This window comes from Pocillopora damicornis, chromosome 1 (genome assembly GCF_964200805.1).
Source record: "Pocillopora damicornis chromosome 1, jaPocDami1.2, whole genome shotgun sequence".
Lineage (NCBI taxonomy): Eukaryota > Metazoa > Cnidaria > Anthozoa > Scleractinia > Pocilloporidae > Pocillopora > Pocillopora damicornis.
Window position 1 is genome coordinate 13,455,310 of NC_142670.1, and position 27,180 is coordinate 13,482,489.

The following is a 27,180-nucleotide window of genomic DNA, read 5'->3' on the forward strand; positions in this document are numbered from 1 at the left end:
ACCGCGCGTTGTTTTCCTTTGAAAGAAAATAAAGATATGTTTATCTTTGAGTTCTGTTCGCCTATGACTCTCGGTATGTATATAATAAATAAGTTATTTGACTGTTAGTTCGCTTGTACAATTTTTTTCTCATTCGTTGTGTGAAAATCGTACGCGCTCACCAATCGTGAAATAACTTATAAATATGTAACCTTTAAGGATAAACCACCATTCAAGCCATATGAAGGGAGAATGGTGATGTTTAAAAAATAATCCAGGCTCCTAAAAGAGTTCTTTGGCCAATGAATACCCTGAACACCATTTGGGGCCTCCTGCTAGACTTTTTCCGCATCTTTGATATGAATTGTATATATGAGACTCGCTAGTCAATGACGTGGAATTATTTTATGTAATTGTAGGAAGCGGTAGCTGTGTTTGAAGATTTCACCATAAAAATCAAGAACTTCACATAAGACAAGGCCAGCATAGAAGAAGTTAAAACACTGAAAAAATCCATCTTTGAGGTGGCAGAGGCCGTCGAAAAATTTGCTCTCAATTACAGCAAGCGATACCAGAGTGGAATGAAGACTCCAGAAAGGATCGTTTCCCCAAAAATGGGTGAGGTTGTGGCACTCAATCCCGTTTAGTTTCAAAGCCTATTCCTTTGTCGCTTACTGACTCGCTGACTGACCGAATGAGTGGTGTAATTCCCTATAGAAACGTTATTTTTGGATGTCATCGATTCATCTGTTCTTTTACTTTGCTCGACACTTTGATTTATCGCGGTGGGGAAGGAAATCCAAGGTATTCTTGAACAATCAGCAAGAGAGAATCGGAATCCTTCAAATTGTGAAACCCTTCTTCTCGCTCTGTTTATTGAAACTTTTCTTAAATAATAGATTGGTGAGTAACACTTTACTAACGGAAATTGACAAATCGAATAAATACTTTCCGCTTACTTCATACTATACACTGGGCTCAAAATTGGCCTATCGTCTGCGATGCATGTAAATGCAAGATTTTTAACCGTACTTGTAAAAACTCCCCAATGAACTCTATAGCTGAAGGGCAAATAAGATACAAACAATACACGTTCATCCAATAAGATTATGAAATATTTGTGTACACCGCAAAACGCATTTTTGTCTAGAATTGCTATTGCAAATTTCACCGTAGGTGCTTTCATTTGTCATTTTTTTCCCGACAGTTTTGGTCATTGAAAAAGCGTATCGCCAGAATGCAAGTGGCCTCCTCTTTGAGGAACAACAATGGCAAGCGAGGATCGACATCGCTTCTTCAAATTTTGAGGAAAATGGTTCGTATTAACTATTGTGGTAACTTTGCAACTTTTAGTAATTACCTTGGTTTCTCCAATCGAAATTTCTGTATTGAAGTAAAGTCTCATATAAATGCGCCTCCTTAGTTTACATAGTCTATCTTCTTTAATCGTTCGCCTTCCTTATAATGTTGTTTAATAACTTTTTTGTTGATTCTTGGGGGGTTTTAAGGATCACTGGTAGTTGCGTCTATGTACAAGGATCTCCATGACCTACTTTATCATCAAGCCGTCAGGAACGAAACAGGCAACCAAAGGTGACGTTACTTTCATATTATTCCATGTCGTTTACCCCCAAGAACACATAACTCGGAAACACATAAGATCTAAGTTCAACTAACCTGAACTTAGGGACTTTCCAACAACCCTAACTAAGGATGGAAGACTCCCTGTTTGTCTCTGACCGTTCCACCTTCATGAAAAATTCGCTTGAATCTATCAAAAGTATGTAATGTTGCTTCCTTGCCTCTGATCCATTTTCAAATAAAATTTCTTCATAGGTATATTAACTCCAGGATAATGGCCGTAACTATGGACCCCAAGGCAAAGAAATTGGGAGAAAATGTCATACTAAAGTTCAAAAACCTAAAGGTAACATGAAAATTAGTTGCAATGCGTTGTTTGTATTTATCCTGACAAGATAAAATCCATTTTCAGGTCTTGGCAGCAGAGAAGCGCTGTATGTTTTGGAGTGGCCTCAGAAAAAGGTAAAAAAACTACAGTATATTATTGTATGGTATTCATTCCTTCTTAAATTAAATTAAGTACGGAGGAGAATGAATGAACTTTCTCAGATGTTTTTGCGCAGATGAACACTTTCCTGGAAGCCAACATGTTGTCGTTTTTAGAGCGGGGCAGTCTGCTTGAAATGTTCTCGCAGCTATGACTACAATGGAAGAAAATCTTAGCGCAAAATTTTCAAACATCACCTCTTACCCAAACGATGAATAATTTTTTAACTTTACTTTTATTTCATTTCTGACAGCTTTTCAGAGGAAGGATGCCATGTAGTTACATCGGAAAGCAACTCAGAAGAAACAGTTTGCAGCTGTAATCATTTGACGCATTTTGCCGTCTTAATGGACTACGACGGTAGCACAAAGGTAATAGGATTATTTTTGCCTCACTCAATAATTTTATGGGCTCAATTAACTAACTCAATATTGTCATTTAATTTTCCTTTTTTTGACACAGCTCACTGAGGACGACCAAAAAATTCTGAGAATTATCACTTACGCGGGACTGAGCCTTTCCATCGTCGGAATACTTTTAACATTAATACTTTATTCTTGCCTCAAGTAAGTAATGTACCTGAATAATAATGAGGTAGATTCTTAATTCTCCTCAACAAGGCTTGTAAGAAAAGAGATCTCAGTGCAACTCTCCATGCAAACAAGAACATGCATGTTGGATAATTCACAAATTCAAGCAACATTTCATGCCCCATGAAGAATTGAAGCGAATACCATAAGCACTCTTCTTAAAGAAATATCCGAGGAAGATATTAAAAAACATTTTAAATCTATGTACTCCACGCATCTTTGTGTACGGAAACCCTCAGTGTATCTTAAAGGAATTTAACGAATAAATTGTTACTGCACCAGTTTTTCTTTAAGTTGGAAGAGAAATCTGAGGCCCTAGCTCTCTGTCTCTTTGAGCTCCAGAATTGTCTGCTGAGTTTGGATGCAGTAAGCGAGACCATAAATAAATGTATAATAGTTCATGGAGGCAAGTGACACACTTGATACTGGAATCAGAAATGCCGCAGCTTCATAGATCCCTCATGAGAAGATAAATAAGCTACCTCAAGGTCTGGTATGTTTATCTACATGTCAGCATTGATATCTAATCTGTCGTTTAACCTGATCTAGCGGGTAGGGGTTTTTTTTTCGGTCGCGATTAAAAATGATATTTTCCTTTGTCACGAAAGAGCTTAAAATTTATTTCCCGTCATTATGCATTCGACATTATGTATTCTTTGCAGTATGCAGGATGATCCTTTATGTATCCATTGTATGTCATGGCTCATTAACGAGAAATATATAGCTATGTGGGTGAACTTCAGATCGCAAAATCCGATGGTCTAAGATTCGATCCTGCGTTCGTGACGAGTAAACAAGATCGATATTTCTTTCATTCTTTTGTCTCATATTTCGAATTATTTCTATTTGTATCTTTAGTCAATAACCGTTTATCTCATTCACTGCATTAGGTCGCTATGAACTTATTCTGTCCTCACCTTAACTCCTGTGAAAATGTGATTTGCCCCACAAGCGTGTAACAAAACGGTGCACTTGGTAACACCAGCGGTATTGAAGAAGCTGAATATGAGCTCACCGAACTCGAAACAGAAAATCGTGTATCATTGTTTATTTCGTGATCCATGATTCTATTTTGTAGCTATGCTGTTTCACTATTTATACGCCAAGTTTGAACAGGGCCTCATACTACATTTTTTAACTTTTCATTTTCATTAATCCGGAGTTCCTTTGCCTTTAAGTCCATAATAGAAACCATGAGCAAACTATCGTCTTTGCGTTTGCGCCGCGAATCAAAGCGAATCAAAGCGGAAAAAAAAAAAAAAACAAAACAAAAAAACTCGCTCTTGAACTTACAGTACGCACGTGGAACTCGGGTGAGTAAGAGATGTGGGTTATTCACTTATATAACCAAAACTAACGAGACCTCATGTGTTTCCTAGGTTTTTTTTGCATCACAAAAGAAACACAAACCGAACGCATAGTGAAGGAAATTTTCTTAATGATAAGGGCGACTTGTCGGCTTAGAAGCTTCACAAGTTTTGTTGGAAAAGTTGACCAATAGAGCTGTAATTTACGTCACTAACTCAGTTGATAATAATAAATTAACTACAAAGGAAAGTCAGTTTAGTAAGACAGAAGAATGAATGAAGCATCTTTAATAATGTCAAAGTCATTCCAAATGTTACAGAAATTTGACAACCTGTCAGAAGGCCATCCATGGTTTTATTGCTCAGTGACTGAGAAATGTACTTCCAAGGTCTTTTTTCTCCGTGTATCACTGGCATTCATTTCAGTGAAGGTAAAACCAAGCTCTTCACAAACAAGTGTTGCTGTTGTGGTTTTACCAACTCCTGGGGAACCGGACAGAAGAGCTGCCTTTAAGGACGACCCATCTTGGTCTTTGTTGAAAAAGAAAGCTGTGCAAAATAAAAATGTTTAAAACTGTGATTCCATTACTAACATACTAACTGCATGTATAAGTGACTGTCGAGTGAAATAAATTCATCAAAGTTCACAAGTTACAGCTGTTTAAAAAAATGTATCTCTGAATGTGGGAATTAGGAAACATGTATTTATGTCATCAGTGAGTTGCACCTGGATGCACCCAAGAGAGAATATATTCACTTAGTACAATCACCGCATAATACATGTCGGATGCTCACTGGTGAGGAAATTTAAGGCATACAGCTAAAGTATGAATTAAATTTACTGTGAAGTTATGCTCTTGTGCTAATTGTTGGAGAGGTTTGAAACACCCACCTTTCAGTGCAGGTGATGATGATAGTGTTTGTGTTGTTGGAGATAACACAGATCTTTCACTCAGTTGTGACAAATCCCCTTCAGACTGATCTTTTCTCTGGCTGAGGGACTCCACTGGATCAGCTTTCTCCTTCTTTGTCTTCTTGTGCACACTTAGTGGTTCATAGCTGGTCTTATTGCCTGGTTTTGTTCTGGCAAGTTCAAACAGACCGTCTTCATCTATTTGTGATGTTCCACATTGCCTTAGCCTTAACAAAGAAACCATAGTTTCCTTGTCCACTAATGTTCAGCTGTTCAATGAATTAGAGACAACCTTAAATCAGTTAAAGGGTCTCTAAACAAAGCAATGTTTAATGACCTCCTCAGCAAGAAATAAAAGCCTATGCCTATGAACAAGAACAGCTCTTTCAGAAGCCAACAAACTTGCAAAAGAAATAATTAATTTCTTCCCTAACTTGTAAATTTTTCAGTTCTTGTTAGTTTGCTACAGACTTATGAATTGTTCATTAATTGAGTTAATTTATGCAAATTTGTGGCAAGTTTCCCTAGCATTTTTGCAGAAAGCCGCAGCCCAGTTTTTTACTCACAATTCCTCCAGTTGCTCTGATGAAGGGCTATTGCACTTGAAATGTCAGCTTTTAAACTCAACACAGTGGCCAATTTACATTATCAACTCAGTCATTAATACTAAATTACCCTGTTATACTCTCCCACTGAGCAGCACCACAGTTTCTTTAGAAACTTACCCCTTTACCTGAACAACAGTCCAGCACTCAACATGAGCAAGCAGAAAAATATTTCCTCTGTTTTAATTAGTTTTTCAGAATATTGTCACTGTTCTTGTGTACGGGATCCTGTTCTACCCATTTTTTGCCTGTCTGACAACTGACAACAGACTGGTTGGGTCCTTGCTGGGTTTTCTTTATGTTACAATAAGGTTAGCTAGCTATTACTTTGTTTATGAATACCAATTTAATCAGACTGTGAGTTTGATTTTTAATAAGCAAATACAGTTCTCAGAACACTACAGTTGTCAATACTTAATTCAAATATTACTCTTATGTGGAATATTACTCTTGGCTTTGAAATAAGTGATGTTTGTGTTAATTTTGGACCATGTTTTGTACACATGTACTAGTAAATAGGGAACACAGTACAGCATGGCTTACAAGTGAAACAATATACTAATTTGGTTCTCTCAGCTTAATTAACCCTATCAGCCCAAAGGGTAGTCAACACGTAAGTTCTCCTTCCAGTAATATTTCTGACTCATTCATTAAGAACATGAGAATAAAAAAAAGATTCCCAACTCCAATTCTTCTTATCAGTACCAAAGGAAATTTATAGTGAAGAGTCTAGAGAATACGGATATTGAAGTTAACCCTTTATTACTCCCATGAGTGACCAAGACAGAATTTCTCCTCACAATATCAATACAATGTCAAGCAGACAAGTGATGAGCATAACTGCACTTATGCGAAATCTGTAGCATGAATTAACAACTCCACGCCTTTACAAACATGATCTTTAATACGACTTACGTTGGTTGAAACTAAAGAAAATAATAAACTAATTGACAAGGAAAGCAAACCAGCGTATTCTAATTAATTTCTTAGATTCTTCTTCAAACTGGGAATAGAGTTTCAGTGTATGAAGTACTTGAAGGTAAGGATATGAAGGAATCAATTGAAATCGTATGTTTTTAATACTAGGCTTTTTTGTTTTTGTTTTGATATTTCTCAAAGTGATATTTAACAAATCAAACACAATTCTCCTTGGTCTGCTGCCTTATTGGTCATAGAAATGATGCCAACATATTCAAAACTATTTAAAGTGAATCCACAAGGGGTGCTCAAGTGGTTTCACCACAAGTAGTATTTCTTCAAGAGTATAAAGGGGGTGGAGGGGGAGTTTGCATAGAGTATAAACAAGGGACTGTAGGAAATTGACTGCCAATAGCAGCCAATGAGTGTGTATGTGTGTGTGTATGTGGGGGGAGCGGGGTGTGGTCAATTTAGTCAATTTATCATATTAAAGAACTAAAATCCTCCTACCCCCACCCCCCACCCCCCCTCCAGGTGATGAATAATGACCAGCCCCCATTTAGCTATTTATTCATATATATTTTTTATTCTTTTATTCTATTTATTTATTAATTCATTTTTAGTTACTTTTTTTCACTAAGGGAGAGTACCAGAAGGAATTGTTTTACCTGACATATCTAGGGTCAGTTCCAATCAACCTTTGCCTTGCATTCATTTGGATGAGGTTCGGTATCCTGCTGTATCGTGAAGTGAGAAAGAAGTGGTTCCCATCTGGGAGAAGTGTAAGTCACTTGTGAGGAACACGGCGCACAGCAGTTTAACATCGGGCATGCGCGAGGTGATCAATTCTTGCTAGCCGTGCGCCAATTTCCGCCTTAAAGGATAACATAAGAAACTAACGCTCTTTCGCAAAATAGGCGAAATAAAATTGCAACGCTCCTAGACGTCTGCAAAAGGAAGCAAGGTACCTAACGATAATGTATATCGCTGAGTTGGAACGATATATCGCCCGAGGCAAAACTATTTTGAATGGTTCAATACTATTTCGCAATTGTCTTAACAACAGCTTCTACCTCTCAGAGCCATATGACAAGTCCAAGTAAAAAACAACCAAACTTCCTGAAACGCGGGAAAACGCGGGTGACAAAGTCCTGATTGGTTTTCAGCTTTGAATCTGATTGGTTGAGAGAGGGGTGCGAGTTTTTCTGGACCAATCACAGAGCGAAGTAAAGCATAAACGAAGCGATAATTGTTACTTTCGACATTTAAAAACAAGCGTTTGTATGGTACGATATTTCGTCGATGAGTCGCGATTTTCGCGGTAATCGTCTCACAGTTTTGTACGCTGGCTATAAAAAGTTGTCCAAGGATGGAGACTGGGGAGGAGTTACCGCTTGCTCCCTCTCTGTACTTCATAAATTTTCTGGAACCATCCCCAGATAGGGGTAACTGTTGTTAGTGTTTGTTTGGAAGCTTTTACTGCTGACAAAATAACATTAACTTTTCTTCTTTTCTTTTCCAGGGTGGCGAGGAAATCTGCGATACACGTTTGGCCAGAGAAACGGAGATCGCTCACATGAGGGAACTCCTGTATCCAGGATCAATTTCGTAAGCAGTTAAAATTGGTAATCTAGCAGGGTTGAATACCAAACTCTGACAATATCCTACATATGAATTTTATTCAGATAAATTGTTGTAAAATGGGTTTGTCCCACAGTAAGATTATTCGCATGAGATCTCTATCGCCTGACAGCTTATGAGGGAAAAGCCTTAATCGAAATTCAAGAAAAGACTTATCAGGAAAATAACAGTATTCTCTCAGCAGAAATCAGCCGGAGATTAAAAACTTAACCGCAAGACATGTCCCTTTATTTTATAATCTGTACATAGGCTATTCACGTCACGCACTTTATATCACTAATTAGTATTGAATATCAGTCTCGGATTGAGCTTTTTAAAATTGAAACTATGAAATGAGAGTTGACCAAATACGTCGCTGTTGACGAGTTGACCAATAGTGTTGGCGAGCTGACATGTTGGAAAAGTGACCGGGTAAAGAATGCATCTATCAGCGTTGTGATAGAGAGGTAGTTTTTTTAAGGGATTAGCCTGACACTATACGGTTGTAAACAAAGAGGACAAAAACACCAGCCTGTCTTGTTGCTAAGTTTTCAACTAGTTGTTGGTTTATACTAAACCAATAAGATTTGTCGCTTGTGATTTTCGCTGCGTTGATTGATTCAGACATCGCACTCATAACTGCTACGCGTTGTGTAATAACTTAGATGGTAACCGGTCAAGTCGCCCAAAAGTCATCTCGCCCAGAGTCATGTCGCCCGGAACCAGAGTCATGTTGCCCGAAATCCTGAGTCATGTCGCCCGAAATTTTATCGAGTGTTCAGTCTTGAAGAAAAGTAACAATGGCAAGGAATAAACTCGTAAAATGCTGACTCGTAAAATGTTTTCGTCCGCTAACCTATGCAAATATGAAGTTAAATAAAGGCTCAAATATCGCTGTTCATTTTAGCGTTAATCGTTGATATGAACTGAACTGCTCATTCAACAGTGCAGATTGAAGAAAAGTAGCAATCGCCCGAAATCATGTCGCCCGGAACCAGAGTCATGTTGCCTGAAATTCATAATTATGTCGCCCGAAATCCTGAGTCATGTCGCCCAAAATTTTATCGAGTGTTTAATCTTGAAGAAAATTAACAATGGCAAGGAATAAACTCGTGAAATGCTGACTCGTAAAATGTTTTCGTCCGCTAAGCTATGGGAATATGAAGTAAAACAAAGACTCAAATATCGCTGTTCATTTCAGCGTTGTTCGTTGCTACGAACTAAACTGCTCATTCTACGGTACAAATTCTAGTAATTATAAGCGGAACTTTCAGTTATAAGAATTTTTCACACATATCAGAAAAATATATCAAGTTCTCTTAGTTTTATTTATCGTATAAAAAAACAACATGAAACTTTTACAGCGGTTTTTCTGGTGATTGCTAACCACGCGAACAAAGCGTGTTAGCATCATTTCCCTTAGGATCAGACGCGGCATAAACTATCGCGACTTGTTCAGTTGTTCCTTGTTTCCTCGGCCGGTCGCATGTAAATTTTGTTCCGGCTAACTATACATAAAGAGGTTAAATTAATAACAGCCACCATATTCCTATAAAGGAAAGCTGAAACACCAGATCGTTACCCGTACGCAAAAAAATTATATAGTGAGCCTTCATCCTTGTATCGAGTGCGGAAATGAAGTTCGACCACGCCAACAAGCCCTTCAGTGCGACGATTGCGGCTTTTGGCAGCATCGTATCTGCGGGACTGGTATCGACCAAGCCACCAACCGTTTGGCAACAATCAGAGGAAGAATAGATTGGTTGAGCGTTGCATGTTCTCTTGCGGCATCAAACCCAAGTGACCAGGTCCCCGCCGCTGAGAGCACAAGAACCGACTTCGCCCAAGGTACGGAAATTTTAAGACCACTGTTTGTCCCTGAAATAATTTTATTCTTGACCAAGAACTTAACCTTTCTAGCCCAAGTTTTATCTTGAACGTTTTTTTCCTTAAATGAGTTTACGATAAAAATGCGGTTTTATTTTTGCTTTGCAGATCTTTCTCCAGAGTATCCGCCTTTCTAACTACTGATTCAGCTGCTCCACCGAGAGTCCTCTGCGTGCACCGTCCAAGTTCGACTCGTCAACGCCAGAAAACTTTTGCTCGCGTTTAGGAAAATAATGATATAATTATTATTATTATTATTCTAGTTTAAAAGGAATAGTTTATTTTATCACGATAAAAAAAATCAGATATGTAATAAGTTTTTTTTTTTTTTATGACGAACTTACCTTAGGTTGGCATTTGAATTTTTTTTCAAGGGGTGGGTGTCACTTGGTCAACCCACACGTCCTCGCGTGTAATTAGGTTTAAATACAAGCAATAAATATGTTTGTATTAATGCGTGTCTGAATTTACCGCAACATCACAATCTTGCTTGGTAACCAGGTGATGATTCTTGAGCACGTGCTGCATTCAAGACGGCGGCGTTTTCCAATGTTCCAATCGTGATGATGTGAACCTTCGTTCGAAACAGAATGCTTCCACAGACAAAACAACAACAGTTAGAACCATACTGTAGCTGGTATTACTATTTTTTTTATTTTCGTATTCTGTTTTAGGATTACTATCTCCGTGATATCAAACAACAGCGAAATAAACAACCTGAGTTTCACGAGTCTTTCATGAGTCTTCCTTGCGATTTACCTAAAATGTTACTTTTCTTCAAGTTTAAACACTTGATAAAATTTCGGGTGACATGACTATGAATTTCGGGCAACCTGACTCTGGTTTCGGGCGACATGACATCAGGCATGATGACTTTCGGGCGACTTGACCGTAAACCACCTACATACTACGCCCTGCGTGGTTAAAACCCTACCGTTTATTGTGCTGGTTAAGCCATCTGCTTTGTTCTAAGTTATACTACCAATAGACCCCAATTTTTATTGGTTTACCAGCGTGAAAACCCACTTGGGATGTTAAAAGAACGCGGGAAAAATTTGTTAATTAAGAGACTGGGGCGAGTGATTTACAAACTTTTGTCGTGTTCTCCCAACAACTCAAGTAGGTTACTATGCCAGTACACCGATAGAAAGTTCGGTCTGTTGCTCAAATAAAAATCTTGCACTCTTATTGTTAATTAGTGAAGGATTAGCAAAGCCAATCAGACTGCAGAACTTTTGACTAAACGCTTTTAGATTTATACTGGAATCTTTCAATTCACTCATTACTCTTTGTGATTGGTCTGGAAAGCGTTCCAATCAGTCTTGATTCCTTTGGCCTACGTGTAAGGCTGTCATGTTCGGTTGAAAAGAACGTGTACGTAAAGAAAAGAGCTGCCATTGATCACCAACGATAACATAAACGTGGGATTGATGCCTATATGAGTTATGAATAAATAGAGTGACACATTTCTTTCGTTTTTGCAGAAGCTTATTCAGATGATAATGATTTTCTAATTACTCGGGATCGGTTGTATAATTTCTTTTTGTGTTGCTTCAAACAGGGGGAATATGGTTGGATTAAACTGGTTTTCAACGCTGCTTCATTGTTTCTACAAACCAAGGAAAGGTAAAGATGTTTTGTTCGCGCCATGTCTGAGCCACGAACAGGAACCATTTGAATAAGGAGATGATTTAAATGACACCCAGTCGTTTGTTGTTAAAATTTGTTTTTTAACTTCATCTGAATTTCTTTGTTAGATTTCAAATTTTCGACGCAATTCATTTCAACAACTTTGGTTAGCGCTTTAATGATCCTTCAGGTGAGTTGGATAATTTGTATCGATTTAACTATTGTATATTTGCTTTCGCTTTTGGTAATACTGTGATGGCAGAATGATTGATTGACTGACTGACTGTGCGACTTGCTTAGGGAGTGAATAACACTATCTCCATGGTCATCGTCACCGTGGTCATAGTTTACCACGCTCATTACTGTTTTTGTGTTGGATTTCTTTTCTCATACATTTCTACATACATAAATGCATTTTATTTCTTACAGTCGAGACAGATTAAAAGTTTCCAGCCCACAGGTAGCTCGAGTGCTATTCTCTCCAATTCTGGGAAAAGAGTGCCAGCGGTCGAGTTGAAAATCAAGAGCTTTGTTTATAAAATTTCTTAGGGGCAGAAGATCGGGTGTGATAAGAACGGATCTCATAAATATCGTGGAAGAGTTTTTGAATGCTACAAAGTGCAAATCTATGTCTGAAGTCAAACATCAAATTAGCTGTAGGTTCACAGCAGGAGAATTTTAATGCTAAAACAACAGCATTAGTATATAGAGGAATTACATGCCGGTACTTTCTTCTAAAGTGTTACGTTCTACTCAGGTTTTCATGGCAGTTCTTTCCCCAATGGACGTGATTAGAAGGGTTTATATTGCAAAATACAAAACTCATGGGGACACCAGCTCGGCTAATTTTGTAGACGTCCTCTTTGGTAAGTATTTGTATCTATAAACAAGAAAATAGCTTGTTCCAGGTATTCAGTTAGAAAACCATGCGTGGAAGTAAAATTCCAAGCACGATGCTATCGACGGAGCGAATGACAGAACGTTTGGGTCGAGTCGAAAAAAACTGAATAAGGGATTGGTAGTAGGGAACACGACCTGGCTAAAACCTCCCGGCTGATTGTCACTCGACCCAAATCTCCCTCGAGTTTTCTACCCAAATCTCCTGTGGCGTTGCAGTTGTGCCTTCCGTTGTAGCTATGTCCTCACACCTAATAACCAACAGAGCGTGGTTTTATTTTTTCCAATCAAAGTGCGTTGTGATCGTGTTTTCTGGGAGTCACTTCCCAACTAGGGGAGAGAAGCGATGCAAAAGTGTGACAAGATCGTAAAGATGTCCTCGCTCGAAGTTTGACAATTTCAAAAGGTGTAAATTCTTTAAAATTGATCCTTAAAGTGGAATAAATCCTATGGACTTACCGTAGCCATCTTTACACCGATTTTTCATTTGATCAGTGGATTCTAGAAAAACGGGGTAAATTCTGTGAAATTCATCCTTTAAGTGGACTACATCCTACTGACTTGCCGACATCACGATCTTTACCCCGATTTTCGATTTGATCCTTGTGTGAATTTGTCATAAACGGGGTAAATTATGACAAATCCACCCACAAGTGCAATACACCCTTCAATGATTTAGAAACTGTACTTAAAAAAAGATGTGTTTAGGTGATGGGATCGGGAAAACGAGCATGGCTCAGGGGATAGTGTATATTCGTGAACGGCTACCGTACTGGCTTTCATGTGATGTACGTGCTCACAAGTTTCACGTGAGGAATTTGGTTTTCAAAGATCATTGTCTTTCAGATCACTGAGCTTGAAGCGCTCTGCGGAATAACAACAAAGCGCTCTAGATCTGTGACAGTATAAAATATGCGGCTAGCTGTAACAGCTGAAATCAGCGGAACTGCAATAAAATCACAATATACTAATTCAACTTTTTTTTTAATAGAGGGTTCAGTGCGATACAGCAAAAGCCCACAGTATTCCAAATAAATAACTGAAGGTCAAACTTCTGTGTTTGAAGGAAGACTTCGTGACGCAGACAAATAATCACAACTTTGACCTCTCAGTCGATCTCACCTCCGACAGATCAGGGTGAAGCGTCAAAAAAGATATAATTTTGCGTCGACGAATCATAATCTATGATCTTCAACGATTAAAGAAAAATAAATCAACTTTGATATGAAACCACATTGAGCTTTTGTCTTAGCTTGTGGGTAAAATGTTGTCATCGCAGGAGTCGCAAGTCGAGGAATGAAGACTGTAAATAAAGCAAGACTGCAAATTAAGCGTGAGCAATAACGTATCCCTTGGTCGAAAATCGCTTTGTTATTTACGCGGCAAGTTGTTCTTCCACGTATAGGTTATAACAACGATGCGATCAGACGGCGTTAACGAAGAAACGTTAGAATTTCAAGGGAAGTAATGTGTGTGTGAGAGGCCAATGATCTGGTTCGCAATGACCATGCGGACGACAAGTTTTCCTGAAATCAGCAGGAGGTTGTTCATCCGTTGTTGCTGGAAAACACTGGTCAAATTTTCCGCTTATCCCGACCCATCCCGACCCCCTTGAATGTGTACTTTTGGTTAAAGATAAAGCTACAACGGAGTCTCTTAACCAGTCCCAAGCTGCGTGTTGCTCGATAGATCACAAAATATGATTGGCCACTGTATCACATTACGTCAGAGGACATATCTACAATAAGGGGGCATAACTATTACGAACGACAGATGAGTAAATAGACTTGGTTGATGGTAAATTTTTATGGTGATTTTTTTTTCTTTTTTTCAATTTTCTTTGCAGGCGGGATAGAAGCAGGACTTGTCTTGTCTGCGGTCATTTCTCTTTTGATGTTGCTTCACTTCATGAAATGCCATCGGTGAGTCAGTCATCGTGTTCTCAATTTTTTATTGAGGAAGACTTTTCGCTTTTACGGCTTCCTCCACATGTAGGTCGTTACAAATTAAGTGTCAGGGGAAAGGTGATGAAATTTTATATATATTTTTTTTCTCAATTTAATATCCTTACACGCATTTCTGCTTGATGGTCCTTTTCGTTTTTTCTTCGTTATTGTTTTTTATTATTTTTTTAATCTTTGTTATACTGTTTAAAAAATAAAGTATTCCGTGGCAATTATGCTCCCTTGCAAAATAGAGTTGTTGTTGTAAACGATTTCGAATCCAAGGCGCTCACGTCCAACGTTTAAATTTTTTTTTTCAGAGAACACGTGCTTCAGTTGTATCAAGGGCAAGCAATATATTCAAAGGACCTGCTCTTGACACCTGCAGCTTCAGTGGTACGTACTGTGGTTAAGTGACGGATAATAAGAAGTTTAAGAAACGACGACAGCAGTTGGTTAAAAAATGAACTTATATTTGACCTACGAATCTCGCGATACTCTAAAGTCATGTACTTTCTTCCTCGCTTTCAAAATATCTCGAAACTGAATATGGAACACAGCGTTAAATTAGAAATGGAAGTTTTAAAAGAAATAGCCGTCGCCGTTCACGCTCAACAGACAACGCAAAGTTAGGTCATTTCACGTTGTTGTTTTGCAGATTTACACAAAGAAATTTGCAAAATTTTTTTTACCCTCGTGCACAGCTGTTGTTCTGCTTATCTAACGTTTTGTTTCGTTTCGCTCCCGTTCCCGCTTTGATTTTCTTAAACTGCTTGGCTAGTCGTTGTAGTCTGGATGGATCCTGGAACAACAAATCCATTTTCTAGTCTTCTTGATGCTTTTCAAATAAACATCAAACCCTGTTCCTTACATTTTGCTGTTTCTCGAAGAAAAAAAAAAGAAAAAAGAAGAAAATGAGCCCTGTCCCTAACAAGCGCCCTGTTTCGATAATGCACCCTTCCTTGAAGTATCAAACGTAGGTGAGCGCCCGGGCACTAAATCGAATCATTGCTGTATGACAATAATGATGATAATAGCACTAATATTTAAGATACTACTACTAATAATAATGACAATGATAATAACGATGATGATGATGATGATGACGACAATAGTTGTGTTGGGGAAAATGATAACCATGAAGATGATAAGGATAACACAAGAAAATGACAGAAATATAATGATGATGATGATAGGGAACGGAAGATTTTCAAGAACTCTAGACCCGGAAATATGTGTGACTCCTTGGTTGGACCGTAAGACTTCTGTTATAAAATTTGAGAGTGAAGATTTTGTTGTTGCCTTTTTGTTTCTTTTTATCCCTGCTAGGGAAAGAGTCTCCGATATTCTGGATATCAGATAGCGTACACATTGCTTGGTATAAGAAAATGAATTTGATGTCACACAGTATCTTAAATGCTAATCTTCTGTTTGTCCCTTTCTTTGTTTGAATGATCGACATCAGTATCTGAGCAATTGCCAGCTACCCCTCCCCTAAGCCAACAACAGTCAACTGATAATAAGTTAGGGTTAATTTTGGGTTAGTGGAGGGGTAGGAGCGCAATTTCTTAGATACTGACATTGGCCTTGTTTGAACATGATACAAATGTACTAAAGAAATACGCAATAATAGGGATTTGAAATTCTGAGGATAAAGTTTGCGTGGTCCTTTAAGCGGGCTATTTAACGTTTTTTTTCCTCGGTGACTTTCATTCTCTAGCAGAGTTGTCGCGTTTGAATGAATGTTTACCTTTGATTCATGAAACGACACCTTTATGTTGTCGCCAAAACTTAAATTTGAAGAGATTCAGATTGTTTATGATTTAACCATAGTTGAGAAGCAACGCGGTCTTTAAAGGGAAGTAATAGTATTTCATGAACCTGCAAATTTTAATTTATTGTTTATACTAGCAGGTGGGCTCGTAATTTCGCAATGCTCTTGGTACAAATGTGATCTCACCATGAAGCTCTTTGATGTTTTATCTTCGTTTCTTTTGTAGGTTTTGGCACTCTGACAATTTTTCTGTCAACTGTGGTTGCTGCTCTGGCAATCGTTTTCAAATCGAAAGAACTGCTCGCCCCAGAATTATGGAAACATTTGAAAGAAACTGGAATTGCTATTTTGTAAGTTTTACCGATGTATATGTTGTATCGATTTGAATCTTAAGAATGAGAGTTATATGATTGTATCACACTGCGTAAAAGGCGGGAAAATATGAATGATCAAATCACGATTTGTTCAAGTTTTGAATCTGATTGGTTGAGAAAATCACAGCAATCCTCGCTTACCTTCGACACTCAATTGGAAAATACTCTACTACATGAAGAATGCAACTCTAAAGATTGTTTAAGCATGCAAACAAGATACAGTAACATATTTGCAGGATCAGGATTTCGTGGCTAAGCTGGTTTTATAATTATAATCATAATTTCATAATTATAGTGAGACTTGAAGGCTTTTCGAAAGACGCAATCTTGTACTCATGGGATGTTGTTTTTACAGACCCACTTTAACCTTGGCTATTTTTCTGATGTTGTTCCAGTTGTTTCTGACACATTTCGTCTTCCGGTACTCGAATTATCCAAACATCACTGTCACAATTGATAATAGGTATTGTATATCATTCTAAGCTGAATCTCTTGTTGTGTGATACTCACGCCCTGAACAACTGATCTACTCATTACAAACACGTGCAGGCATCTATGACTAGTACTAGGCCTGACAGAGTGCAGTCCGATTCGGTCCGTAATTCATCAAGTGATTGACAAAATTATAACAGTAAGCATATAACGCGTATAGTCACATAGGCATGCTACGTTAAATGGCCAGTTACAAGCATAACGTTAACTGTACACTGTCCTTTTAGTGCACCTTTCTCAAATTTTGTCACGACTACTGACCGAATTGGACTCCGCTCGGTCCTATTTGGCTGCTGATGACCGATGGCGTAGCAAATTTTATCATTGTGTTGATAGGATATGTCGTATGCTACTGTATGTTTAGTGGTCAACTCACGCCTTGCCGAGAGAACGTTCAATACAAAGCTGCGGTAGATTAATTGAACGTCGACACAACAACTCATCGACAGAAACATCTCTGATGAGAAGATTTTTGCCATATATCTTTGTTATCATTGTATGTGTGTTTATTGTTGTTGTTGATGTTGTTGTAGTGGTAGTGGGTGTTGTTGTTTTCGTTGCTGTGATGGTTGTTGTTGTTGCTGTAGTTGTGGTCGTTGGTTTGTTGTGCGTTGCATCCAGGTTAATTAGTAGTTCTCCTAGATTCACATCTTACTTATGGGTCACGAAGCTTAAAATACTCAACCCGTATCGTGTACACTTTATTTTTGGTCTCTTTCTCTCTCTTTCAGGCAGCTATTCTCCATCATGTCATACTTTTTCTTCTTTTACAACATAATTCTTGGACTTTTCTCTGGTTTTATGCGAATTCTAAAGGGCATGCTTTTAGGAGTGATTTTCATCTCTCGTATCGATCGTACATCACTGATGCAGGGTTTCCAGGCTTGGGACAAAGGTAAGGAGCACGCACCCAGTATAAGCAATTTATAAGTGGCAGAGGCTATGTGAAGGGAGACATACAACATACAGGCCTATGATGCTGCCATGTTGTCACTATTTCCCAAAACAACTTTTAACCAATGAATTAATGTTTGTAAGACTTCTGGGACGAAAGGAAAGTCGAACAGAAATTCCTCAGTGATAAGATACAAGAAATTGCCTAGAACGCAGCAAACGGTAGTGGTTTAGTAGCGATTTGTAATAGCTTTACGTCTGATTGTTCGAGAGAGTTGCACGAGATTTATTGAGTTGTCATTGTGCTAACGAAAGCATAACCTATGGAATCCTGGACAACCTCTGACTCTCACTTCAAATTTTCTTCATTTTTTTTCAGCTTTTGTCGCATACCTTGGTTTTGTGACTGTGCTGGTTGCCCACAGCCATCCCGTGATGCTGGTGTTCTGTCAGTTGCTTATTGACAGAAAAAAAGATCACCAGCCCCCGCAAGACCGTAAGTAAATGGTCTCTAGAATCATGACTCGGCTGGGATGATTCTGATTGGCTCGATTGGTAAACAGACAGATGAGCGTGCGCACGAATGGGCGGACAAACGAATGGGCAACTGTGGCCTAGAGACAATTGGCGTGTTTGTTTCCTTTATAAGATCAAAACACAGCGCTGTTTATGCACTGGCAACGGACACTCAGCCACCAATCAGAACATTAGAAATGATCTTTTCACAGAGAACAAGAAACGCATAATATTCTTTTGTTAAGCGTCGTTATTAATGTCAAAAACGTGGAAAATTTGGCAGAAAATGTACCCCATTCCCCAAGTCAGATAAGAAGATAAGATAATTTGATAAGAAATGGGTAATATTGAGAAGAAACTTACGATGCGAGCTATGTTCGGTTGGTTACTGTTCATTTCATATCCATTCTGTGGTCACGCGGGAATATTAAAAGTTAGCCTTTCTTCTTTGCCACTTTGCACAGTTTTTTGAGGAACTAAAACGTATCTCGCTGACTGTTACTTTTCAAGCTGACCTTTAAAAAAAACGATTGTATTCTGGGTGATATAGAACAGTTTTAAGGCTTTTCATGAGGAGAAAAAGAAACATCCCTACGTGTGTAATCTTTTTTTCAACTTGAGTCTGAAGTGCTTAAGTACTCCGTTCTTAACGTTAAAATAAGTTTTCAAGTACCGTGTTTTAAGGCATCTATTTTGTCGCCGGATCTCCGACAAAGCCTGTATATTGTAGGTTTGGCATTGAGGCAGGACACTCTGAAGCTTTGTAATATTTGTTTTAAATGACATTTCGTTGCTATTCCAAAACAATAGTAAAGGAAGTAAAGACATTTTGTCTCCTTTCTTACTCAAAGTACGAAATAAATTTCTCTCTTTTGGCCTATTTTCTCTATTACTATGATTCCTTTGTTGTCATGATCTAATTTTTTGAAGGGTAATTAACTTGAAATACTTGACGAAGTCCCTCCAGATCTGGTCCAAACCTCTCAAATGCAACTTATATTGCCATTCCTCTCTCTTTGTCTTTCAGGCTTTATGCGGGAGCTCCGTCGGCCGCGCATGTCTCAAAAGGCTGTCAACCGCTGGTTCCTGGCCGTGACTCTCCTACGCAACCCATCTTTTATCAAGTACCGCCGCCAAGGCCGCCATTTCACGGCATCTGTTGTGACTCTTGGAAGCGTCAACTTTGACGTTCCAGTGTAAAACTTTGAGACAAACTCAGAAGGAAGACCACCGTTCTTTCTTTATGGTTCACTTTTCCGGAGATCTGCTGTAGCTTGGGATAAAAGTTTCGTTTTTTACCACAGTATAATACAGTCTGTATCTTGGTGTTGTTGTTATTGTTGTTGTAGTTGTTTTTTTTTGTATTTTAAATTTTTTGAGTCAACATGTTATTCCTCTAATGAAAGCTACTCTAAATTCTGGGCTAAACTTTATTAAACACGTAGATTGTGGTAGAGAAGTGAGCAAAGAAGCACACAAAGTACTTATTGAAAAACAATTTAAAATTGTGGATTTTTATTGCTGGCTTCGGAAATGGGAATTACATTATCTGGCAAACATGGAGAGGCAAATGGTAACATTTGCAATTTAAGATGAAGTTTTGGGAAATCTACTTCTCTGTGAACGATAATGGATTCTAAATATTGATTAATTTTCTTTGGTACATTTGAATTTGATGGGTTTTTTTAAAGATAATATATCGAGTATTGAAAAGTAATATATACAAAAAGAGCAAGCAGTTTACGTTAGGCTAAAAGCCAAGTATATAGGCAGGAAAAGAAAGAGAAAAATAATAAATAAATATTACAGTTTGCTTAGGCGTTTTAAGCGGAAGTTTTTGGTTTTTTTTTTTTGTTTGATTGTTTGTTTAGTTTTTTTTTGTTTTGTCGTTGTTGTTGTTGTTGTTTTCCTTTAATTATTATGAAAGTAAGAAAAGTAAAAATTGGCTCACGATACCAAATAATGTTGTGAATTTATGAGGTCCGTGATTGGGGGAAAGACTTGGGAAGGAATGTGTGCGTTTGGAACTGAGGAGCAAAGAACCAGTGGCAATAAAAAATACGTAATTGACAGACAGCTGTGAGCATTAGCCACACGAGTGCTTTAGCGAAGGCCGATTTATTTCACGTGCGAATGTATTCATATACAACTAGCGAACTCCAACATCATTAAGACCTCTGATCTTTCTCGGAAAAAAATTAGCGGCAGTGGAAAGTGAGGTGGGAGTGAAATATTGGATTGGTGGGAATACCGGCGAAACCGGATTTCATTCAATTTTGTTTGCTCGTTTTTATGCGCGCGGGGATCCCGGTCGAATTCCCACTGCCTCCCAGGTACAAATCTCCTCACCGGTATCCCAAGAGATACTGACAGGTGTCCCGTGGGAATCTGGACGGAAACTTGCGAAAATACCAACGTACACTTCAGAGGGTAACGACACCAAGGAACTCGCCTTTTTAACTCGTGAATTGCGCGCATGCGCAAGAGCGAGTTATAGATATGATGTGGAGAATGGCACTCGCTCGCTCGCTCGATTGGTCGATTCCTGTAAACTTTTTTCGATTTTAGGCTTTTGAGTACATTTGATAGTTGTTGGCGAGTAATAAACAAACGAAATGGTGACCTTTGTTGCTAAGAAGAGTGGTGGGGTGAAAAAGAAGCCGATGATAATCTTAAAAGAGTTTCTTTTTTTCGTTTTAGTTTCAACAAGCGGCGTCAGCGACTGGCAGGCGTGCGATGATTCACACTGAAATAAGAGAACAACCTTCGTTTTTCATAAAATTGTAATATACAGTCCTTGAACTTGAAAACGATCCGAAGGTTCATTAAAAATCTCACTTACTCCGAAGCGCTCGGAGTTTGCAAGTGTTCAAAAGCTTTTTCTGTAATGGCGTGAGATTGGGGACAAAATCGATCGTTACATTTCGTATGGTGTGTTTTTTCTGTGTGAAGCAAGAAAAGGTGCCGGCGATTAACGAAACTACATGTTAACACGAAAAACAAATAATCTTGGCTACCGATTTTAAGTGAATTTTTAAAGAACAATTTTCTTTTAAGTTTCAATAATATTTGAAGATTCAAAATAAATATTACGTACTAAAATGCGAAAGTTATACATCACAAAATTGATAAAAAGGCCTGAAATGAAATTCTATCTTGTTCTTGATTATACGTTGCCTAGCACGTGACCAAAATCTACCCAGGCGGAAATCCAAAATGACAGTGGCAGTCTGGGCTTAGTTATATCACTCAAAACTCGTTCTCGTTTGTCTCATTTGATAAAGAGGAATCATTAATGGTTTCATTAAGACAGTATTGCCTTGATTTTCCAATATTTACAATAGACAGTAAATTTCACTTTTCACCTACATTCACTTCCAACCTTTTCTTTTGAACCAGAAACAAAAATGATATATTTTTAAAACACATGACATCATCCACCCTTGTCAAATTTAATAGCCTGATCATTACTGGGATACCTGTGGTAGCCCAGTCAGAAAATGCCTTTGTTTTTTGTCGTCTTTTTTTTTTTCCTCCGCCACAAATTGGAAAAATTGCGCAATAGTACCTAGTGGTCATTGGGCCCTCAACACCATGACAACTAATTATTATCCAAGGTGTTCACAGGCTGATCACGCGTGTCATCTTGATGATGATTGACGCTGTCATGCACGGACAGGGCAGGGTCACATGGCGAACCACGAGATTTTTGCTTATAAAACTCTTTTATCGGTCGTTTTGTATTTCAACGTGTTTGGATTACGATCCCCCAGAGCATTATGGCGCAAACGCTCAAAATACTTACAGACACATACACAAGTCGCATTGTTCGCGGCCAATCGACACTAAAAGATGTTACTGGGCGGTAATTTTGGACCGGATTGAGTCTTGAAACTGCATATACTCTATGCAATCTATTGAACAACACTACTACCGTGAGACTGAAGAAGAAACTCTAATGGTGCAAACTGCTTGTGAAGAAAGGCACCATGTTGGATTCACTTGATTCCAGGGAACGTAGCTACGATAACAGTGCAAATGGTATTAATTTCATGATCAGAAAGGTGAATCTTACGTTTGTTTTCATTGTAGTTGTATGGATATCATTTTTTAATAAATACATGATCCAAAATCCTGTGTTTTTGTGTATAATGTTGTTATGTTAAGTATTGTTTACGCAATTGTCTTGTCACAGGCGGCCCAAGCTCACGCCTCGAGAAAAAGCCAACGATTAATTCATGAACGCGTCACGCGTAGTGTGACTCAGTGTTAAGTTACGAGAGAAACCGTTGAAAATTTGAACACGTTAAAAGGAATAGTATAGGCAACGTAATATGGTCGATTTACAACGATAAATATTTCGAAATATGAACATTTTTCACGTAAAATCAATAAAACTTACTCATAACCTGTGTATCCGTTGTAGTTTCTGGCGATTTCTGCCGTTTTAAGCTCGCTTTACCATCACTGTTATTCACGTCATCTACTTTTATTACGTTGGTAAAATCTGTGCAGACATCACATCAACCAACTCGCGCGCAAAGTAAGAAGACTACATTGAAGGCTTGAAATTGTATTTCGATCGATTGTCATCAAGAAATGGGCCAGGAAGTTTCCACAATAGTGCAAATAATCGTGAAGGCTGATCGCGGAGAAGTGATTGCGTGACGCTCGGTAAGCTGTAAGCTAACATGTTATTATATACCAGACGTAAAAACTCTTCAAATTCTCAGTCTGCATTTTGTACCACTCTGCGGTCTGCAGTCTGTATTTTGTATCCGGTCTGCTGTCTGCATTTTGTACTAACAGGTATTCGTGGCACCAATACAGTTTATTTTTGGTTACATTTATTCGCACAACACACTTAATCTACCACAAAATACCTGTGTGTGAGGTAATTCGACATTTTCGTTCTTTTCCGCGTTAATACTCTTCTTTCCTTTTGTAAGAATGTAGACAACTTACAATGTTTCAAGTAATCCACCCACCCTACAAAAAAATAACTCTTGCATGCATAGCATGTCTATGTTTTGAAATAGGTGTATGCCCTTGGCCAGACTTGAGCTCACTATTTCAGTATACTAGTCCGACACCCGTTATATCACTACACTTGATTCCAAGGATCCAGAACCATCCAGGTATCCCGGTTACCCTGCTCACAGTGTCTAGTTTCAACTTTAATGCCTTCTTATCCCAACGTTACTTTGTTTCTTTGCTACATCAGCAAACACTGAACTACTATGGGTAGGTCTTCCAGTGATCATGGAGGCCATTTCACTAGGCATCGCTGTTGGAAAAGATAAATAGTAAGAAAAAAATTCAAAGGTTTCTTCTTGCTCTTCTTTTTATTCGTAGCATTTAATACTTTGTTTTTTTTGTATATATTTTGGGACAAGTATCATTTCCTTTGCTTTCACTTCTTCGAGTTTAGTTTGGCGAGGATCCTCTCCTGCTTTGGCTATTCAACAACCATATCTAAATAATTAATTTATTTCTATTGTATTCTTCAGTTCAACATCATGATACTCGTACGAGTCATAGAGAAGATGACCAATTTGTTGCAGCCAACAGCGGAAAACAAGCATTCTCAGCAAATACGGTAACATTCACGACATAAAACTAAAACGAAATAGTGGAAAAGATTGCCATGTCCTCCTGTAAAGCAATATTCGCCTAGCTTACTCATTCCTTAATCAGTGAGGCATTGCAATATCTAATAATGAAAATTCATTGTCAAAGGAAATTAATTTAATGCTTTGTTTTGTTTTTTTTTGTTTCTTAACTCCTAGACTTGGCATCAAAGTATGCGTAGTAATAATTCCCCAGCTGGGTGTCACGTGGCTATTTGGTCTCTTTTCACCTAAACACAAAGCTTTTGCTTACCTCTTAACCATACTCAACGCTACTCAGGTCAGTGTTCGATAGTCTCAAAAATCATTCAATCTCGATTATATATTTTGTTTTCTAACTACGTAGGACACTATTACATTGGTTAGATGGTATTTTTTGAAACAGTAAAACCAAAAAGCTGTTAACTATGCAAGAGAAGACAGATTTCTTCTTTATTTCTAGGATATGCAATTCCCCTCCTTCTTAAATTTCTTTTCATACTAACAGAAATCTTACTAGATATATGACCAATTTATTTGAATATTGTGAAAGTAATGATCTTAAAATCATGTTTATGCTGCAGGGTTTCCTGATTTTCGCTCAACACTACACGCGAAACAATCAGGTAAGAGAAGACATCAAATTGACTATACACTAACTTCATATCATCAAATTTTTGGGTTTAAATCAATATCGGTGGAATGCTAAGAATCATATCTCATGTTGCCCGTCTATCTGCAGATCAGAGAGGGATTCAAAAGAAAGATGAACATCGTTTTTCCATCTTCTATGTAGGACAACTCCAGAGGGGAGAGCTCACAGGTCAATCCAAGTAAGGTTGGGGATGTATGGGCAGCTGAATTGCAGTCTTGTGCTGAATTTGAATCGAAACCGCACTTAATTTAAATAACTAGATCCAACCAGCCGGAAATAACAGTCAATTAATTAGTACAATCACTTAGTTAAAAGCAATGAGTCGGTTGTGATCAGTCTGATTTATGATCTGCAGGTAAAAAGACGTCATTATATTCATCTTTGTTCAAGCGCTTAGCTAGTTGTAGTTGTAACCTGTCTTTTTCATGATTATAAGTTTATTTTCTAGGCATATCAGATATATTTGCCGACAAGATTTATCGAAATAAACTAATAAATATATTCTATAAATTTTAATGGCCTGGTATGTTGATAACTGCCCTTCAAATAAGACCACAGTCTGCAATAGACGAGGCGGTATTTATGCCAGGAAATCAAGACTCTTCTTTCTTTTAAAAGCACCCTAACACGCAGCTTTAATTGAATGTATTTACCTTTGATTCGTACGTGCTAGCTTGCTGCGCTTACTTCATGATTGTTTCATGTTCGAAGTTTCACTTACTGAGTTTCAAACTACTCATCAAACACTGTTATTACTATTAACAATGATTATGTATACTAACTGTAACCATAAGTTTCTAGAAATTTTTAGAATGCTGACATGTATGCCAAGGAATTTTCTGGAGCATTTTATTGGGTTATGTAGCCATGGTACATCCCTATGATATGTATTATCGTTTTGAATCGAAAATACATCGGTTCATTTGGAATTAAATTGGAGCAATGTTAACTGGAAATGGCATAAACCAGTAAAAAATTAAAGGAAAAAGCCTAGCAATAGAAATGTGGAATATTTCCATGGGCCTGGTCCTCAAATATCACTACAACAAAGACGTAGCATTGAAGATGAATTTCAACAAGCAAGAAAATTAGTCGATTATGTAAATGTGCCTAACAGTTTACAATAGTCTAGGTTACATCATACCCATTTATAAATAAACATGGATGACGAAGCGCACGATTTTGGCGAAAGAACAAAACAATATACAAGTACTTGTATACTCTCTACACTGCTAAAACGCGATATGTCAAAACTCTTCAAGCGTCGACTGACTAAATATTGCAGCTAAGATTAGGGAATATATTTATTGAAGAATAAATGGTCAATTATTCAATGAGCGTGGAGAGATACTAGGAGTAGAATGTCTGGCCCACAGAGCACATCACCATGACCCAGGAACGTCTCGCACTCAGACCTTTTCATCCCAACGCTCCTTCTAAAATGTTGGAATTCAAACATTTGGACACAAAAGTGATGGTTTGTATGACGCTTTAGCAGGGAAGAGTTGTTTTTGAGACTGAACAGTAAAACCGTAAGGCCGTTAGCCCCTGGTGGTTTTCTGATCAATTTACGATCAACTTTATGTAAATTCAGATCGAACTCGTGATGTAAGAAAACCGAGAAGAAATCCTTTGACTCGGAGTTTGCCGTGGTATAAAAATAATCTTACATGTTAATTAACACATGAGCGAGTTAGTCCATCAAAGTTAAAGGCATACGAAGTAATTGGACCCACCAACTGAAACGCACAGCATGTCATAGGCGAAATGAATAACTAATAATCATTCCCAGTATTTTATGCGTACGAACAAATGGCATACTAGCTCTAGCTGCCAGTTGATGTTCGAGACAACTTTCATTTAGCAGAGCTCAAAAAGAAATAATCATTCTGAAAATAAATTATTTTTAAGCTGCTTCTCTACAAAACTTCAACTACAAAAAGTGTTTTAATGCTGTGAGGTTTTTTGATTGTATTAAGAAAAACAATACTCCACATCCGGTGGAAGTTGCTTTTTTGTCTATTGGTCTGTCTATGGCAGAAAAATAAAAATGGAGACTAACGCCATGAATATGCGATCACAGATCATGATTTGCATTAAAATCAAACTCGTACGAAAGCGTTTTATGAGGATGCCGCAAATTCAAAACTCTCAAGCGAGGTGAATCAAATTTAAGTGTAACGATAGCTCTTTAGAGCACCCTTGCATATCCTGGGCATGATGAGGTGGATGATAAATGGAACTGAATTCGGCAAAATTTTCAAAGCCCTTTTAATATGTTGTGTGCTGGGTAAGTATGACGCTAGTTATTCCTGTTTGTTCTGCTGTAGCTATGAAACCGTCAAAACTAACTTTCCAATTTGTCACAATTTGTGATTAAAAGCGTAAGTTGGAAAGCAAAACGAAGAAGTCGTAGAATAACGGTGCTATTACCCTGATCTCCCCAATTTCCACTTTTAAAACAAAGCCTAATTCTAATTTTTACCTCAGTAAGGTAGAGGGTTTTGATG

At 38.0% G+C, this 27,180-nt stretch overlaps 3 protein-coding genes across 8 annotated transcripts in view; 2 read left to right on the top strand and 1 right to left on the bottom strand.

The window, feature by feature from the left end:
* The first annotated feature begins 1,834 nt into the window (after positions 1-1,834).
* LOC149052133 (adhesion G protein-coupled receptor G5-like) lies at positions 1,835-2,768 on the top strand. Its single transcript, XM_089180298.1, has 4 exons — positions 1,835-1,906; positions 1,973-2,022; positions 2,301-2,418; positions 2,510-2,768. The coding sequence occupies exons 1-4, from the start codon at positions 1,835-1,837 to the stop codon at positions 2,615-2,617; spliced, it is 348 nt and encodes a 115-aa protein (XP_089036424.1). The 3' UTR covers positions 2,618-2,768.
* A 1,449-nt stretch (positions 2,769-4,217) lies between these two features.
* LOC149052134 (replication factor C subunit 1-like) overlaps positions 4,218-27,180 on the bottom strand; it is a 231,202-nt gene continuing 208,239 nt past the window's right edge. The window contains exons 2-3 of the mRNA XM_089184514.1: positions 4,837-5,126; positions 4,218-4,493 (exon numbers count right to left, since the gene is read on the bottom strand). Coding sequence (XP_089040640.1) covers positions 4,300-4,493; positions 4,837-5,101 — 459 coding nt within the window. The 5' untranslated portion in view covers positions 5,102-5,126 and the 3' untranslated portion in view covers positions 4,218-4,299. The remainder of the gene's footprint in view (positions 4,494-4,836; positions 5,127-27,180) is intronic.
* LOC113664671 (stimulated by retinoic acid gene 6 protein-like) lies at positions 5,412-20,366 on the top strand. Of its 6 annotated transcripts, none has more exons than XM_089214610.1 (15): positions 5,412-5,773; positions 6,453-6,501; positions 7,022-7,162; positions 7,903-7,988; positions 11,449-11,513; positions 11,645-11,706; positions 12,274-12,382; positions 14,260-14,335; positions 14,677-14,752; positions 15,686-15,734; positions 16,357-16,480; positions 16,860-16,967; positions 17,728-17,891; positions 18,270-18,386; positions 19,434-20,366. In XM_089214610.1, the coding sequence occupies exons 2-15, from the start codon at positions 6,487-6,489 to the stop codon at positions 19,604-19,606; spliced, it is 1,365 nt and encodes a 454-aa protein (XP_089070736.1). In that variant the 5' UTR covers positions 5,412-5,773; positions 6,453-6,486; the 3' UTR covers positions 19,607-20,366. The 6 variants fall into 6 exon arrangements, with proteins under 6 accessions (XP_089070736.1, XP_089070893.1, XP_089070778.1 ...); XM_089214767.1 differs by having other exon boundaries at positions 5,424-5,773; positions 7,903-8,005; XM_089214652.1 differs by lacking the exon at positions 15,686-15,734 and having other exon boundaries at positions 5,424-5,773; positions 12,274-12,386; positions 14,269-14,335.

Coding starts and splice junctions, on each gene's coding strand:
- LOC149052133 (XM_089180298.1), top strand. CDS start 1,835: ATGGCCGTAACTATGGACCCCAAGGCAAAGAAATTGGGAGAAAATGTC. Junction 1,907..1,972: donor TAAAGTTCAAAAACCTAAAG/GTAACATGAAAA, acceptor ATCCATTTTCAG/GTCTTGGCAGCAGAGAAGCG. Junction 2,419..2,509: donor ACTACGACGGTAGCACAAAG/GTAATAGGATTA, acceptor TTTTTGACACAG/CTCACTGAGGACGACCAAAA.
- LOC113664671 (XM_089214610.1), top strand. Junction 11,514..11,644: donor TTTCTACAAACCAAGGAAAG/GTAAAGATGTTT, acceptor TTTCTTTGTTAG/ATTTCAAATTTTCGACGCAA. Junction 18,387..19,433: donor TCACCAGCCCCCGCAAGACC/GTAAGTAAATGG, acceptor TTTGTCTTTCAG/GCTTTATGCGGGAGCTCCGT.